We start from the raw sequence: 15,987 nt of genomic DNA on the forward strand, positions 1-15,987 counted from the left end.
GAATGAAACGAGCAGAGCGAGACAGTGACATCATGCACTGCAGCAACGAGCCGAACGCTGACGGAAAATGCCGAAGCGATCTAGAGCGCCCCCATAGTGCTTTGAGTATTTTTAAAGTTCTGTGTTCCACACAAACCAAAAATGTATGTGTAATGCATTTATTTAGATGTCTGTAAATAACAGAAATAAATGTTGGCTCATTTGATTTAGCATTTCGAAAGAGAGTAAATTTTATTTGCGTATTTTAGCAATTTAATTTGGTGAATTTCCTGACTGTAATGAATTTCTGTGTCTGTTTTGTTAAATTCCTGGCAGTACTCCTGCTCTGGAAAACACTGCCACAATAAATCTGTCTGGCAGTCTAGGATTTCTGCTGTATCACAGTGTCTTGGCACACCCAGATGAATCCACAATCAAATTTGCAAGAATGCCTGTAAATAAAGCAGGACAATAATCAAAAAAGATCAGCTGAAACAGTTTCAAACAGAGTCCAAAACAGCTATATGTGCATGCAGAAGTAAAGACAGATACATCAGTCAGAAACTTTTGGACAGTAAGATGTTTAATGTTTTTAAAGAAGTCTTATCTGCTCACCGAGCCTGCATTTATTTGATCCAAAAGACAGTAAAACATAACATTTTGAAATATTTTTTACTATTTAAAATAACTGTTTTCTATTCAAATATATTGTAATTTAGCTAACCCTGTGATTACAAAGTTTATTTTTTAGCATCATTACTTTAGCCACATGATCCTTTAGAAAAATTTCTAGTATTCTGATTTGCTGCTCAAAAACATTTTTTTTGTTTAAAACAGCTGAGTAATTTAAAGCATCCTTGCTAAATAAATTTTTAATTCAGTAATTTCTATTTCAACAAATATATATATATATATATGTGTGTGTGTGTGTGTGTGTGTATATATATATATATATATATATATATATACTGAGGTAGAAACCTCAGTACTATGGGTATTAAATGAAACATATTTGTAAATATAACAATCTTTCAAAGAGGGAAACAGAATACATACAGAGTATTCATAATTAAAGAGGCAGGAATATCACAAAGAAGGCCTTGGTAGAGGCAAACAGTGCTTTGGGTTGCAAATAGAAATGTTAACTATATATATATATATATATATATATATATATATATATATATGCACACACACACATTTAGAATAAGCTAAAGGCCTATTCTTTTGACAATAGCAGCTAATATCTTGCAAATCACCCAAATCTTCCTATAGAGCCATTCAAGGTGGTACCCACTTTCTTTCACAGCCCAGTTTTGTCCATTGATGAGAATTACTCTGTTTAACAGTTCCCCAGTTTTCCTCCAGCTAATTGTTGCTAAAAGGTATTTTAAGAATGTCAATGTGCATTTCATGAATATATGTGAAACAAACAGAGAATTTAGCAGGGAGGAGCAATGTAGTTGCAAAATCTGCCTTAAGGAAAATTATCTAAGAAAAAAGTGTAATAAACTAAATAAATATCTATTTATCTATCTATAAAATGTATTTTAGTCTAATTCAGTATTTTAAAAAGTTTAAGTTAAAACTCAGATATGTCCAGCTTCCAGTCTCCGCATCCAGCTCCTTTTACTGCTTGATATTAGAAATTGGTGTGTCTTACCACAATATTTCAATGCATTATCTTAATGGACACACTGGTTTGTAGTATAAACAGTTTCACCGTTTACTGCGCTTTGTTAATCCTCTCATTATTTTGGCTAATGAACTGAAAGTCTTGCCCATACACTCCGGCATTGAAGAATAAGGTGGATAAGTGAAGAAGCACCAATATCCCTGGTGAAAAAAACAGCATATGCTGATAGGTATGTTTTGATGCTGGAATACTGGTTAGGTAGGTTTTGATGCTGGTTTATGCTGGTCCTTGACCAGCAACATGACCAGCAAAAGACCAGCTTAATCCAGCATCAAAACCTTAGGTTAACCAGCATTCCAGCATCAAAACATACCTACCAGCATATCACCAGGGATATTATTATTTTTTAGTCTTTTCTTTCTAGTAATTTAACTTTTTATCGTTTTTTGCAACCTTTTTTTGGGGGGTGGGTGTGTCTGCATGCTGCTACAAAGACCATCCTACAACCATTATGTGAATAAAACACAAATATATCAATTCACAGGTGATGTGTAAATCGCCCATTACCACCTTTTACATGAACTAGAACCATCAATACGTCGCACAGTGTATAAAACCTGCGATTCTTCGGACGTTCATTACTCTGGTCTCTGAACTCCGGTTAACGTCTGTAAACAGCTGAAAAGATGCAGTCGTGTGATTTCTGCGGATACGGCACGAGCGACAATATTCACGGTGTCTCATTCTACAAGTAAGTTTACCGATCAGTTTGCCGTCTAATGGTAAAAGAAACCCGTTCTGTTACTGAATATCCCGTTTCTCTCAGATTCCCTTTAGAAGAGGAGCATCGTCGCCTCTGGATAGTAAATATGGGAAAGGACGCGGAATGGACTCCATCCGAATCCTCGTCTCTGTGCTCCGCTCATTTCACTCCAGATTGCTTTGAATCTGGATCAGCGTGTTTACACTCAGACGCGATTCCGACTGTATTTAATTTCACACAAACTGAGGTGAGTCTCTATCTTTATAGGTTTATTAGAGCCTTGTCTATTTTATCCATACAGAATCTTCTACAAAAGGGTTTTAACAAAGAATCAAGTTTACAATTACACTTCAAAATGCTAAAACTTTTAGTTTGTGTTTCAGAATCAGATTCTAAAAGACACTGAAAATCTCCCTCCACAACAAGGAGCACCTACTGAATCCACCATCTCCTCCAGATCATCCTGTTGTGACTGTTATAAAGGTCTGCAGGCCACAGAAAGAAATTACCAGCTAAAATTAGCTGCTGCTCAGCTTCAGATAAAAGAATACAAAAAGAATCTAGCAGAGGAGTCACGGAAAGCAACGCAATGGCAGAAGCGAGCAATAGTTTTGCAGAGTGCAATCAGAGCAATGAAACAAAGGGGGTCAATACCAGGATCAAGAAAAACTTCTACACCTAAAAATAGTCAATTGGACTGACACACATTTTGATATTGAGGATTAAATGGAGAAATGGCCTTTCTTTGCACACTGAAGCAGTTTTCAAAATACTTTAATACACTTAAGTACATATTATACACTTCATATGTATACAAAATATTCTTACCAATTAAAAAATACACATACTATTTCATTTCATATAAGCAACAGTGAAGCATTACTGTTTGTATATTTCACATAACAGGTAATGAGATAAATAAAAGACAAAAAAGTGCAAGTATGACTTTAAACATGTTACAGTAATGTAAATGTATAGCACCAATAGACATTTTACTACTGGAATTCTATGCTCTGGGCCTACTGATGACAACAATGTAACATCTGCATTGTTATTATATAGAAATATTCACGTAATTGCCCTGTTATAATTAAAAACAACTTTGGCTGAATAGTAAAATGAAAAATCCTGAGTTTGTTGTCATTTTGTTTCTTAAAACAATTAAAATACTACGCAAATCCAAATTTAAGCAAGTGATTGTGATGTTTTAAACAGGATTTTATAGATATAAGGGATGAATCATGATTACAAACCATTACTATGCTTCCCATGACCATCATCATACTGTATATATTGATATAATTTCAACTGACAGCTTTTAGGTAGTACAGAGGGTCAAATCAGATACTACAGATAAAAAGCAAACTATGTTTTAAAAACTTAAAGAATATAGTAAGTGCAGTAAAATCTTCATTATGTAAATTAAAGAAGAAAAGTTTTGCAAGAAGATAATAGCTTGAAGTCTGTTTATTGCATAATGGCCATCTTGAGACAGGGCAAAATGAGACAAGAATTTGTCTATAAGACCACAATTCTCATTCTAGGATGGATATGTAATACTAAAACAAAATCTTCTTGGTACTTAACAGTAACAAGTACAATGACCATGTCAAATAAATAATCCTTCAAGATTAAAGTACAAAGCACAGCAAAGTCAAGAGGTCATCAGTGGTGACAAGTAGACCAATACATGTCGGTCCATGTAAAGGAAGTCTTAAAAGACACCTGAAAGGGTTTTCAGATTGGTGAAGGTGTACGGAACGAGGACCCAGTGAGACCGGCATCTCCAAACACATTGACGTAAGAAGATTTTAGGAACTGGACATAGTTCTGGAGGCTTCGGTTTGTGCTGTCGGACTGCTCCAGTCTGTCCTTGACATCTTGTAAACGACTCTGATACCTCCGTTCAGCCTGTAAGAAAGTTTATTGATGCTTTGATTTGATATTTGTAACACTAGATGAAAAAAAACAGTCATAAGTAGCATGGGTATAATTTTGGTAATATCCAAAAATGGCTCAAAATTACTGATTTTTCTTTTATGCCAAAAATCATTTGGATATTAAGTAAAGACCATGTTCTATGAATATATTTTGTAAATTTCCAACTGTAAATATATTCAAAACTTCATTTTAGATTAGTAAAATGCATTGCTTAGAACTTCACTTGGACAATTTTAAAGGTGATTTTCTCCATATTTTGATTTTTTGCACTCTCTGATTCCAGATTTTCAAATAGCTGTATCTTAACCAAATATTGTCTTATTATAACAAACCATACATCAATGGAAATCTTGTGTATTCAGCCTTCAGATGATGCATAAATCTCAGTAAAAAAAAAAAAAAAAAAAAAAAAAAAAGACCCTTATGACTGGTTTTGTGGTCCAGGGTCACATTTCACTGACCTCCTCTTTGGCTCGTCTTAACTGGTTGAGCTCAGTTGTTGATCTGCTTAGTTGAGTCTCTAGGTCGACAATTTTGGACTGGGTAACACGCTCTTTAGAGGCTGCTCGCTCCCTGGTCTGGGTAACCTATCAATCAACATCTTTAAGCATCAAGAGCTTTGCAAAATAAAAATATAGATTAGTGAATCCATGAGTTTATAAGGAAATAGTGGTTCAGACCTGTCGACGAGCATCGTCCAGGGCCTCCTCCAGCTGTCGAGTTAGAATACTGCACTCCCGAGACTTTTCTTCCAGACGCACCTGGTTGCTATGAATTGTTTCTTCACGTTTTGAAATGACCTGGATGAGGTCTCGGTTTTGGGAGTTAGCCTCCTCTAACTTCCTGTTGATAAACAGAGGAAAGAGCATGTGAAACCCCAAATGAAATGCCAAAATAGAAACACTATAATTTACTCACCCTCATGTCATTCCAAACAAGTATGATTATTTTAAAAATTGCATGCAACAATTAATGCCAAGACTCGGTTTAAAGAATGTTAGGAATCAAACAACAACAGTTAGTGAACAAAAAAAATACATTTCTTAAAATATTTTTTTATGTTCCATGGAAGAAAGAAATGCATACAATTTTGAAACTATCCCTTTAAGAGATTAAGCATTAAAATTAACAACAGAAAAATTAATGAGGGATAAAAGCACAAAGTGACAGACCGTTCAAGACCCTCTACTTTGTGTTGAAGCTGCTTGTTTTCTTCCTGCAGCAGCATGTTCTTGTGTCTCAACATTTCCGCCAGACTTCCCTGTTGCTCCGCCTAAACGCAATCCACCAGAACAAATAAAATTCTTATCAATAAAAAGATCATTTATGTATTAATGGAGGTCACTAAAAATAAAGCTGCCTTTTACAGTTTGTATATCTCCAATTAACTCAAACTGCCCATATTATACCCTTTTTAAAATCTTATTTTACCCCACTTATGTTTGTCAAGTTTTCTTGCAACAGAAACGTCATCATTTAGATTTACACAACTATTTTCCACCATCGGTTTTAACACTTATCCTCAATATCAAACAGGTTCTTGCTAATGTATCTTCAATTCCTCTGTATGTAAATTTTACAGTCTCAGTTAGGAATTGCCAACCTATTTGCATATGAAATAAGACAACGGCCCTGCCAAGTCGTTGAATACTGAATAGCTATTGATATGGTAAATGAAGGCAGTCACATGTTCACAGCAGTGTTGTTAACACTATGAAAAGCTTTTGTAGCTAACAATTTTGTTCATCCAGTTTTTCTTCAGGAAATATCTGGCTGTGTTTTTAACATTAAAAGGATAGTTCACTTAAAAATTTTGTCATTAATTACTCATCCTCATATCGTTCAAAACCTGTAAGACCTTTGTTCATCTTCTTACCACACAAAGATATTTTTGATGAAATCCAAGAGCTTTTTGACCCTGCTTAGACAGCAACGCAACTACCATGTTCAAGGCCCAGAAAGGTAGTAAGGACGTTAAAATAGTCCATGTGACATCAGTGGTTCAACCATAATTTTATGAAGCTACGAGAATACTTTTTGTGTGCAAAGAAAACAAAAATAGCAGCTTTATTCAGCAATTTCTTCTTTCTCGTGGCAGCCTTTTCCTGCGGGTTTATGACAGACACATATTGTCATGAACATGCATCGAAGACTGACACATAAGAGAAGAAATTGTTGAATACGGTTGAATCACTGATGTCACATGGACTATTTTAATGATGTTCTTAATACCTTTCTGGGCCTTGAACGTGTCAGTTGTTTTGCTGTCTACGCAGGGTCAAAAAGCTCTTGGATTCATCAAAAATATCTTCACCTGTTTCTGAATATAAACGAAGGTCTTACAGTTTTGGAACAACATGAGGGTGAGTAATTAATGAGTTTTTATTTTTTAGTGAACTATCCCTTTATATGTAATCCAATTTTAAGGACTTATACTGAACAAACACACCTTAATGCGTAGCTCTGCAATGGAGGTGCCAAGCTCTGTGTTTCTTCTCTCCTGTAAGCGCTCTTTCTCATGAGCTTCCTGCAACTGGAGTTCGGCATGTCTCAGAGCTTCAGGAAGTGGCTCCAGCTCCGCCAAACGACCTTGAAGCTGCTTCCTGACTTTCTGGATCTCCTGGTCTAGCTCGTCTCTTACAGCCTGGGCTTCACTTTCAGCCACCTGCAGACGCGCAGAGTACTCGTCTGCTTCGGCACGGGTCTTCTGGACCTATGAATTCAAAGAAACACAGCAGAGTTTAAAGACGGACACAAAAAAGTTCCAAAAGATTCACAATATTACTGTATTTTTAATCAAAATTAGAACAATTTTAAATCTTAATAATTCCAAACTTTTGAAATTCTGGAAATCATAGGCCCGGTTTTACAGACAGGGCTTATGTAATAATAATAATAATACATTTTATTTATAATGCACTTTACATTTTAGGAAAAATCTCAAAGTGCTACAAAAGATACGTAATAAAAACAGCAATATAAGAACTGAATTAAGAACAGCAACCAGATAATGGGTAAAATTAAACATTAAAAAAACTTTTTAAAAAGGTGTGTTTTTAGTCCCTTTTTAAAGACATCGGACGATTGTGGAGCTCTCAAATGATCAGGGAGGGCATTCCATAAGCGAGGGGCAGCTGTACAAAAGGTTCTATCCCCAAATGTGCGTGTCTTAGTCCTAGGGGGAAGGAGTCTGTGAGTATTTGTGGAGCGGAGAGATCGTACTGAGGTCTGGGGAATAAGGAGTTCTTTAAGGTACATAGGGGCATCGCCATGGATACACTGATGCGTAAGGAGGGAAACTTTATACTCAATCCAAGCCAAAATGGGAAGCCAATGAAGAGACTGAAGAATTGGAGTGATGTGCTCATATTTACGCACTCTCATTAGGATCCTAGCTGCACAATTCTGTACATGCTGGAGTTTCTGAATGCTCTTATTGGGAATCCCGATGAGAAGCGCATTGCAGTAGTCAAGTCTGGATGAGACAAAGGCATGAACGAGTTTCTCAGCATCACGTAGGGTAAGTGTGGGACGAAGTCTAGCTATGTTCCTAAGATGATGAAAGGATGTTTTGCAGAGATGCTTGATACGAGCCTCAAAGGTTAAATGCGGGTCAAATCTAACACCAAGATTGGTGTCTACTGGTGATAAAGGAATATCCTGGCCAGAAAATGTAATACAATTTATGGTAGATGTTCTAATCTGATGAGGAGAGCCAATGAGAATGGCTTCTGTTTTTGAACTGTTCAGCTGGAGAAAGTTGTTGTTCATCCACGCCCGTATCTCCTCCAAACAAGCAGTGAGGGTGGATAATGAAGATGATGTTGGCAATGGTTGAGTATCAGTTTTCATATATAATTGTGTATCATTAGCATAACAGTGAAAAGACATTCCCAGACGACTGATGATTTTGCCAAGAGGTAGCATGTAGATAATAAATAAAATAGGTCCCAAAACTGATCCTTGTGGAACACCAGATCCAACAGCATGTGAGCACGACCTTGAGCTTCCCATGGCCACAAATTCTGACCTGCCTGTTAGGTATGACTCAAACCAGCACAGGACATCATTTTTAAGTCCAATGGAGTGATATAGCTGGTTTATGTCAAACCAGGATTAGGCCATAGTTCAATTAGGACATTTAAGTAGTTTTTTTATAAATATGCCTTAGATAAAAACAATACTGGTGTACATCTTGAGACAAAACAATTAATCTTTCTTTCAGTTAAAACAGCTTAGATTTACATTTTAGGCTGGGACGAGGCTTAAGCCTTGTCTATGAAACCGCAGGATAATGTTAATGATTGAGTAAGTTAGAGTATTATGCTCATACCTGGGCTTTATAGCTGTCCACCAAGCTCTCATATTGTTTTACTGAAACTTTGACCTGCTGAACCTCAGACTGGGACAACGTCAGCTTTTCTTCCAAGGCAGACAAAGTGGCCTGCACAAGCACAACAATTCAGCTTTAATTTGTATTCATTTTTCAGATTTATTATAAAGGCATAAGGAGCACTGAGGGATTTGGGATAAAATGAGACTGGCTAAAAACTGTTAAAAAAAAACAACAAATTTTGACAGTACATCTGCAAAAAGACAAACCTTAAGGCTCTGGTTCTCCAGGCGTATAGTAGTGCTCTCTGTACTGAGCTCATGAAGGCGATCTAACAGGCCGTCTCTCTCTGTTTGGGCTTTCTCTTCCTGCCCATGCAACTGTTCCGTAAGGTCCGTAATACGGCTAAGAATACACAAGAATGGTTTGCATAGACTTCTGGGTAGCCCTCTAGGTTTACATGTATTCAGAATTATGATTTGCATTTATGCATTATCATACAAAGAACACAAATCACCGCTGACCTGTTCAGTAATGTGATCTCTATCTCTAGCTGTCCTTTTTCCTTCATCTCTTTTGAATGGCGACTGCTCCAGTTCTCTGCGGCTGACATAGCATCTGCCAACTGTGCTTCCTGTAAAGATCATTTTATCTTTTTATATCATACTGGCATAGAAAAATGACACAAAATCTACACTAGCATTCAAAAGTTTGGTCTGTGATTTTTTTTGCTCACAAAGACTGCATTTATTTGATAATAAATGCAGTAAAAATTACATTATTATAAAATATTATTAAAATACGTTTTAATGCATTCTTGCTGGATAAAACTTACTGTTCTCAAACATTCTTGTACATAGTAAGCCTTTCATTTCTAGAGTCACAAATGGACCAGAAATTATAGCACTTTCAAGTTACTGTGCAGTTTTTTCAACAGCATACTACTGCTTGAAACATTTATCATGTTATTTTAAGAAACTGTGTAAGCAGTACACTTTTAGCTTATTCAACTCACTATCTCCAAGAGCTGGGCACTGAGCTGTTCCACAGTGTCTTCACTGCGCTGTGCCCGCTGTTTCTGTGCCCGTGTGGCTTTTTTCAGGGCCTCCTTATCAGCCTCCGCCTGCTGCCTGAGGTCACGCAACTGATTCTGCAGGTGTTCTAACTCCCCCTGCTGCTGGCTGATGGATCGCTCTAGATTCTGAACCAAATGGACACAATTTCATACATTTCATACACCATATGTGACCCTGGACCACAAAAGTAGCATAGGTATATTTGAAGAAATAGCCAAAAATACACTGTATGGGTTAAAATTATCGATTTTTCTTTTATGCCAAAAATCATTAGGATATTAAGTAAAGATCATGTTCCATGAAGATATTTTGTAAATTTCCTACCATAAATATATCAGAACTTAATTTTTGATTAGTTATATGTATTGCTACGAACTTCATTTGAACAACTTAAATTATTTTGCACCCTCAGATTTTCAAGTAGCTGTATTTGATCAAATATTGCCCAATACTAACAAACCATACATCACTAGAACACTTATTTATCAGCTTTCAGATGATGTATAAATCTCGATTTCGAAAATGGACACTTATGACTGGTTTTGTGGTCCAAGGTCATTATATCAAGTTATTTAGTTATCAAATAGACATTTCGTAGAATAAACACTATAAAATAAGACAGTGGCACATGCAGTTTACAAAACCAATGCTGTATGCATTACCCTGATCTGAACACTGAGACGGTTATTTTCTGCTTCTTTATTGCGTAGTTGACCCTGGAGATGTGCTCGAGTGGACTCCAAGACTTTGGACAGTTCACTTGTAGTCTTTGCACCCTCCTGTTATAATGGAAATAAAGTGCTCACAAATAAGTTTTTACAATTTAAGACATTGTTATTGTCTAAAAAACATGCTTAAAAATACAGTTTACCTTTTCGCTTTCTAGCAATGAAGTGAGCTGGTTAATTTCTCTCTCTTTGTCCTGAAGCTTTACAAGAATATGCTGGAAGGCAGAAAGGAGTTCAGTGAAAAAAAAATAAAATAAAAAAATAAAAAACACCTGTTTATAGTTCAACATGCTTTATGCAAACAAACCGAATTTTCTGCTTCCACATCAGAAAGTTTTTTCAGAAGCACATCTTTCTGCTCTAAGAGTCTTAGTGAGTCCATCTGTTATAAAACAAAGCAGCAACAAAGAAAAGCTTAATAGCTGTAGATGTCTAATAATATTCTTTGAATTTGTGCAAAGCAGTACCTCTCGACTGTGCTGTTCTCTCAGAAGATGTCTGAGGGCTCTGTTAGTGCTTTCAAAAGTCTCCAGCTTTGACAGCAAGAGCTCTTTCTGTCGGGCCAAGAGTGTTGAATCGGATCCCGACATCCTTTTCTCCTGGACAAAGGTATAAAAACATTTTTAATACATACCTGTTTCTGACAGGTTGTGATGAACTTGTTTCAAAGTTTAGGAAAAATCCACACTCACACTCGTGCTCCTGGACATATGGCTGACTGCTTCGCGGAGGGCCGACACCTGTTTGGCGGCTGCATTGCTGTCCATCTCTGCTTCCAGCAGCTTCCTGAGTAGAACATCTTTGTCTGGCTGCACGCTGTCCCTCTCTAATCTAGACAGGAAAAAGTGGCTCAAATTAAATTTGAAATATGTTGTATGTAGTAAAATGTTAAAATGTCAATTTCATCATACCTCCCAAAATCACTCCCCTCCATCATCTTTTCCATGGACTCTCGTAGGCGTGAGTTCTCCTGCTCTGTGGCCTCCAGTTCCCGGGCGACCTCTGCAAGCTCCTCCTCCTGCTCAGCGATGACACGCTGGGATGCGCTCAACCTCTCTGACTGACGCTCTAGCAGCTGCTCCTTCTTACGAAGCTCCACCTGCAAATGCAAACATCACACCCTTTATTTGTTTCACATGTATACCACATTAACTGTATTATAGCACACTATTCAATTACTATTCTTTTGTAAATATACAATGCCGTTCAAAAGTTTGGGATCAGTAAGATTTTTAATGCATTTAAAAAAGTAATATGAAGTATTATTGCAATTTAAAATTTTTTCTATTTTAATATACTTTAAAATCTAATTTATTTCTGTGATGCAATGCTGAAATTTCATCAGCCATTATTCCAGTCTACAGTGTCACACGATCCTTCAGCAATCACTCTAATTTGCTAATATATTATCAATGTTGGAAACAGTTGTGTTGCTTAATATTTTTTGGAACCTTTGATAGTTTTTTCAGGATTCTTTGATAAATAAAAGGTAAAAAGAAATCTTTTCTAACAATATAAGTCTTAACCATTACTTTTTATCAATTTACATTGAATAAAAGTATTAATTTCTTTCATACAAAATAAGAAAGAAAAAATTTATGGACCCCAAACTTTGAATGGTAGTGTACAATTGTTACAAAAGATTTCTATTTTGAATAAAAGTCGTTCTTTGTAATGTTTCATTCATCAACGAATCCTGAAAAAAGTATCACAGGTTTCAAAAAAATAAAAAATAAAGCAGCACAACTGTTTCCAACATTGGTAATAAATCAGCATATTAGAATGATTTCTGAAGAATCATGTGACACTGAAGACTGGAATAATGATGCTGAAATTCAGCTTTGTATCACAGGAATAAATTCTGTTTTACAGTATATTAAAATAGTAACAATTATTTTAAATTGCAATAATATTTCACAACATTACTTTTTTTCTGTATTTTTAATCAAATAATTGCAGCCCTGATAAGCAGAAAAGATGTCTTTAAAAAACATTAAAAATCTTACTGATCCAAAACTTTAAATGGCAATGTATATATGTGTGTGTGCAAAATAATTATAATTTGGGGTTAGCAAGATTTATTTAAGAAATTAATACATTTATTCAGCAAGAATGCATTAAGTTGATCAAACATGATTGGTTTTCAAAAACAAAAGTGGTTTCAATATTGATAATAATAAGAGCTTCTTGAGCAGCACATCAGCATATTAGAATGATTTCTGAAGGATCATGTGACACTGAAGACTGGAGTAATGATGCTGAAATTCAGCTTTAATATGACAAGTATAAATTACATTTTATACTATATTACAATAGAAAACACTTATTTTAAGATGTAGTAATATTTTACAGTTTTACTGTTTATACTGTATTTTCATACAAATAAATGCAGCCTTGACTGTTATTAGAGACTTCTCTCAAAATCATTAAAACAAAACTCTTACAGACCCCAAACTGCACTATAGTGTATATATAAGTGTTTAAATAGTTTGTTTGTAATTGCTGAATTAATATTTCCTGGGATATATTTCTCTATTTTCGCTGAAAGAAAAAAATGACAATAAAACTAAACCTCTTATTTCTCACCTCATTTTTCAGAGAGCTGACCTCTGTCATCAGGCTGTCGATTTTCCTCTCATACTGATTAATGCGTCCATGCAGTGCCTCTTCTTCATCAGTGGAGAGATCTTCTATTCGGAGAGGAGACTGGGAGCGTTCGGGCTCCTGTGGAGGTGTTATCTCCAGACGATGAGATGGTCCCTAAAATAAAAAAAAATATTGTTTTCTTCTACAAAGAACTATTACTTTAAATTAATTATGCACAAGCACAAATGGGAATATATATGTAATATTTGACTAACCTCCCACTTATATGAAGTCTCTCGTGTTGAGACCTTGCCAGGTGGGATCCATGGGACCCTCGTCTTCACCTTAGCCGTAGGATGCAAGCTACTTTTTGTTTTAACCTGGAACATATAAGACATAGATGTTAAGTATTTTTCAGCAGTATTATACGAACTGAAACTGCACATCTTTATAGACATTATTCTTGTGTAATTGTAATTATCCAAGGGTATTTTGACAGAACACAAGCTGTTATACCTGGGCTGTCTTGGTAGGGCTGCATTTTGTGCTCTTCTTCACATGCACGTGCACAGGTGTGGTCTCGTTCACATGCACGTGCAGAGGTGGGGAAGAAGAGCTTGTTCTCGTTGATTTTCTCTGCATAAAAAAGATGAAATATTAATAAATAGGCCTATTTATTGATATTAATTGGTAGGTTGCATGTAATATTTGTGGTCTTAAAAACTGCATGTCTGATGACCTAACAAAAAAGCATCATGTAATAATAAATAGATAGATAGATAGATAGATAGATAGATATTAAAAAAAATACAATTCATCCAGTCATAACTACACACTAAATACTCAAGTAAAGTACCAGTCTTTGTTTATGCACTAAGGAACACATGTCTGAAGTATCATTTTACTGTTCACACATCTTCAGGTCATGTTTCAGAGGACAGTACCCCAGACTATCAGAGGTAAACCAAGATCACCAAAACAGACCCTCTTAATCATGACTGACATCTGGTTTAATGTAAAGGTGACAACAAATTATCTATATGCAAGTACATGTATGTATATAAACATATACCACATTACATCACCAGTGGATTCAGAAGTCAATGAAAGCCAACAAGGACACTGAGCTGCAAGCTAATATGCAATTAACCTGCTAACGAACGGAAGCAGAAACTAGCTTTAACGTTATATAAACACAGACACCAAAATAGAAATGGAAACAGACATCATAAGACAGAGAAGCTGCACATAAAGCAGCAGAAGTATACTTTGAAGATGTCTACACTACAAAGTCGTTACAACATAAAGCGAAAAAGCGTATGTATTTGCAAACCATCTTACCATGCGAAATTACAAACATTCATATGTCGATACGGCTAAAATGTACATAAAAACACTCGCGAACTACTTCTGTTTTCTTGTCATCATCCCAGAGTCTCGAAGCCCCATTCTTCCGGTGGGTAATCGGTCTTTCATCTGATTGGCTGATTCAAAAGGTTTCGTTGCAAGTGCGTGATCGTGATTGGAGGAAATCGCCTGACCTTGGTCAACGTTATGTACTACGCTGTCTATAGCAACGGTGTCCCTAGAAACCAAGCCTAACAAAGGCCCAAGCTGCAGTTACTGTCAAGGATACAAACGAAACCAAGCTTAGAATCAGTTTAACGACATTCCAGTGATAATCTTTGTTCGAACAGAAACTATAAACAAGTTGTGGAAATGCTGTCTATTATTTTGTTTCAGCGTCTGGTAAAACCGACGCTGGTGAGCCCACAAATAGCAACATGTGAAAACGCGAAGAAGCCTAAAAACTGTGAAGAGTTAGCTTTCAAAATAAAAGCGCTGGAAAAATCATATAAATGAATAAATGAATAAATAGATCTGGTTTTCTATTTGAATATATTTTAACATGTAATTTATTCCTGTGAAATTCCAGATGAATTTTTAGCATTTATTACTCCAGTCACATGATCCTTCAGAAATCATTTCAGTATTCTGATTTGCTGCTCAAAGAAACATTTATTATTATTATTATTAATCCTATTTGAATATAATTGTAACATGTCATTTATTCCTGTGATTTCAAAGATGAATTTTTAGCATCATTTCTCCAGTTCTGACTTGCTGCTCAAAAACATTTATTGTTATTATTATTATTATTATTATTATTATTATTATTATTATTATTACATTGAAAACAGCTAAGTAGAATTTTTCAGGTTTCTCTGATTAATAGAAAGTTCAGAAGAACAGCGTTTATCTGAAACAGAAATCTTTTGTAACATTATAAATGTCTTTATCATCACTTTTGATCAGTTTAAAGCATGTTTGCTAAATTAAAGTATTGATTTATATAACTTCTTTTTAAAATAAGGTAAAAATAAAAATATTGTGATTATTGATTATTATAATTATACTGACTCCAAGCTTTTGAATGGAATAGTGTAAGGTTACAAAAGCTTTATTTTACATTTACAGATAAATGCTGATCTTTGGTTCTTTGTATTCATCAAAGAATCCTGAAAAAATGTACTCAACTGTTTTAAATATTGCTAATAATAATAATAATAATAATAATAATAAATGTTTCTTAAACAGCAAATCAGCATATTAGAATGATTTCTGAAGAATCATGTGACACTGAAGACTGGAGTAATGATGCTGAAAATGTAGCTTAAATTACATTTTAAAATATATTCAAATAGAAAACAGTTGTTTAAAATAGTAAAACTCTTTTAAAATTTTACTGTTTTTGCTGTACTTTGGATCAAATAAATGCAGGCTTGGTGAGCAGAAAATACTTCTTTAAAAACATTAAAAATCTTACTGTTCAAATTTTTTGACTGGAAATGCATAAGTGAATTTAACAGTAAAAAATATCAAAAAGTTAATCTAGTGTTTTGTTTTTTTTTAACATTTTTATAATGACTATAATGTTTCCCACA

At 35.2% G+C, this 15,987-nt stretch overlaps 2 protein-coding genes across 2 annotated transcripts; one reads left to right on the top strand and one right to left on the bottom strand.

The window, feature by feature from the left end:
• The first annotated feature begins 2,162 nt into the window (after positions 1-2,162).
• Positions 2,163-3,087, top strand: si:dkey-228b2.6 (uncharacterized protein LOC563918 homolog). Its single transcript, XM_051092350.1, has 3 exons — positions 2,163-2,366; positions 2,442-2,625; positions 2,762-3,087. Exons 1-3 carry the CDS (start codon positions 2,302-2,304, stop codon positions 3,077-3,079), a joined length of 567 nt encoding a protein of 188 aa, XP_050948307.1. The 5' UTR covers positions 2,163-2,301; the 3' UTR covers positions 3,080-3,087.
• A 49-nt stretch (positions 3,088-3,136) lies between these two features.
• On the bottom strand, positions 3,137-14,804 carry odf2a (outer dense fiber of sperm tails 2a). The gene is made up of 19 exons (XM_051092339.1): positions 14,384-14,804; positions 13,559-13,678; positions 13,318-13,422; positions 13,043-13,216; positions 11,368-11,555; positions 11,149-11,287; positions 10,924-11,055; positions 10,764-10,838; positions 10,600-10,671; positions 10,391-10,507; positions 9,668-9,853; positions 9,177-9,286; positions 8,922-9,057; positions 8,653-8,763; positions 6,769-7,032; positions 5,492-5,592; positions 5,000-5,162; positions 4,781-4,906; positions 3,137-4,289 (listed from the first exon to the last, which is right to left on the bottom strand). Exons 1-19 carry the CDS (start codon positions 14,384-14,386, stop codon positions 4,116-4,118), a joined length of 2,496 nt encoding a protein of 831 aa, XP_050948296.1. The 5' UTR covers positions 14,387-14,804; the 3' UTR covers positions 3,137-4,115.
• Between the last annotated feature and the right edge of the window lie 1,183 nt (positions 14,805-15,987).

The sequence above is a fragment of the Labeo rohita genome, chromosome 21 (genome assembly GCF_022985175.1).
Source record: "Labeo rohita strain BAU-BD-2019 chromosome 21, IGBB_LRoh.1.0, whole genome shotgun sequence".
Classification (NCBI taxonomy): domain Eukaryota; kingdom Metazoa; phylum Chordata; class Actinopteri; order Cypriniformes; family Cyprinidae; genus Labeo; species Labeo rohita.

Bases quoted from the DNA above. Each gene is read 5' to 3' on its own strand.
- si:dkey-228b2.6 (XM_051092350.1), top strand. From the start codon at position 2,302: ATGCAGTCGTGTGATTTCTGCGGATACGGCACGAGCGACAATATTCAC. The intron at 2,367-2,441 runs GTAAGTTTACCG...CGTTTCTCTCAG, and splicing joins CACGGTGTCTCATTCTACAA to ATTCCCTTTAGAAGAGGAGC. The intron at 2,626-2,761 runs GTGAGTCTCTAT...TTTGTGTTTCAG, and splicing joins TTAATTTCACACAAACTGAG to AATCAGATTCTAAAAGACAC.
- odf2a (XM_051092339.1), bottom strand. The intron at 8,764-8,921 runs GTTTGTCTTTTT...GTGCTTGTGCAG, and splicing joins TGGAGAACCAGAGCCTTAAG to GCCACTTTGTCTGCCTTGGA. The intron at 4,907-4,999 runs GTCTGAACCACT...GTTGATTGATAG, and splicing joins TGGACGATGCTCGTCGACAG to GTTACCCAGACCAGGGAGCG.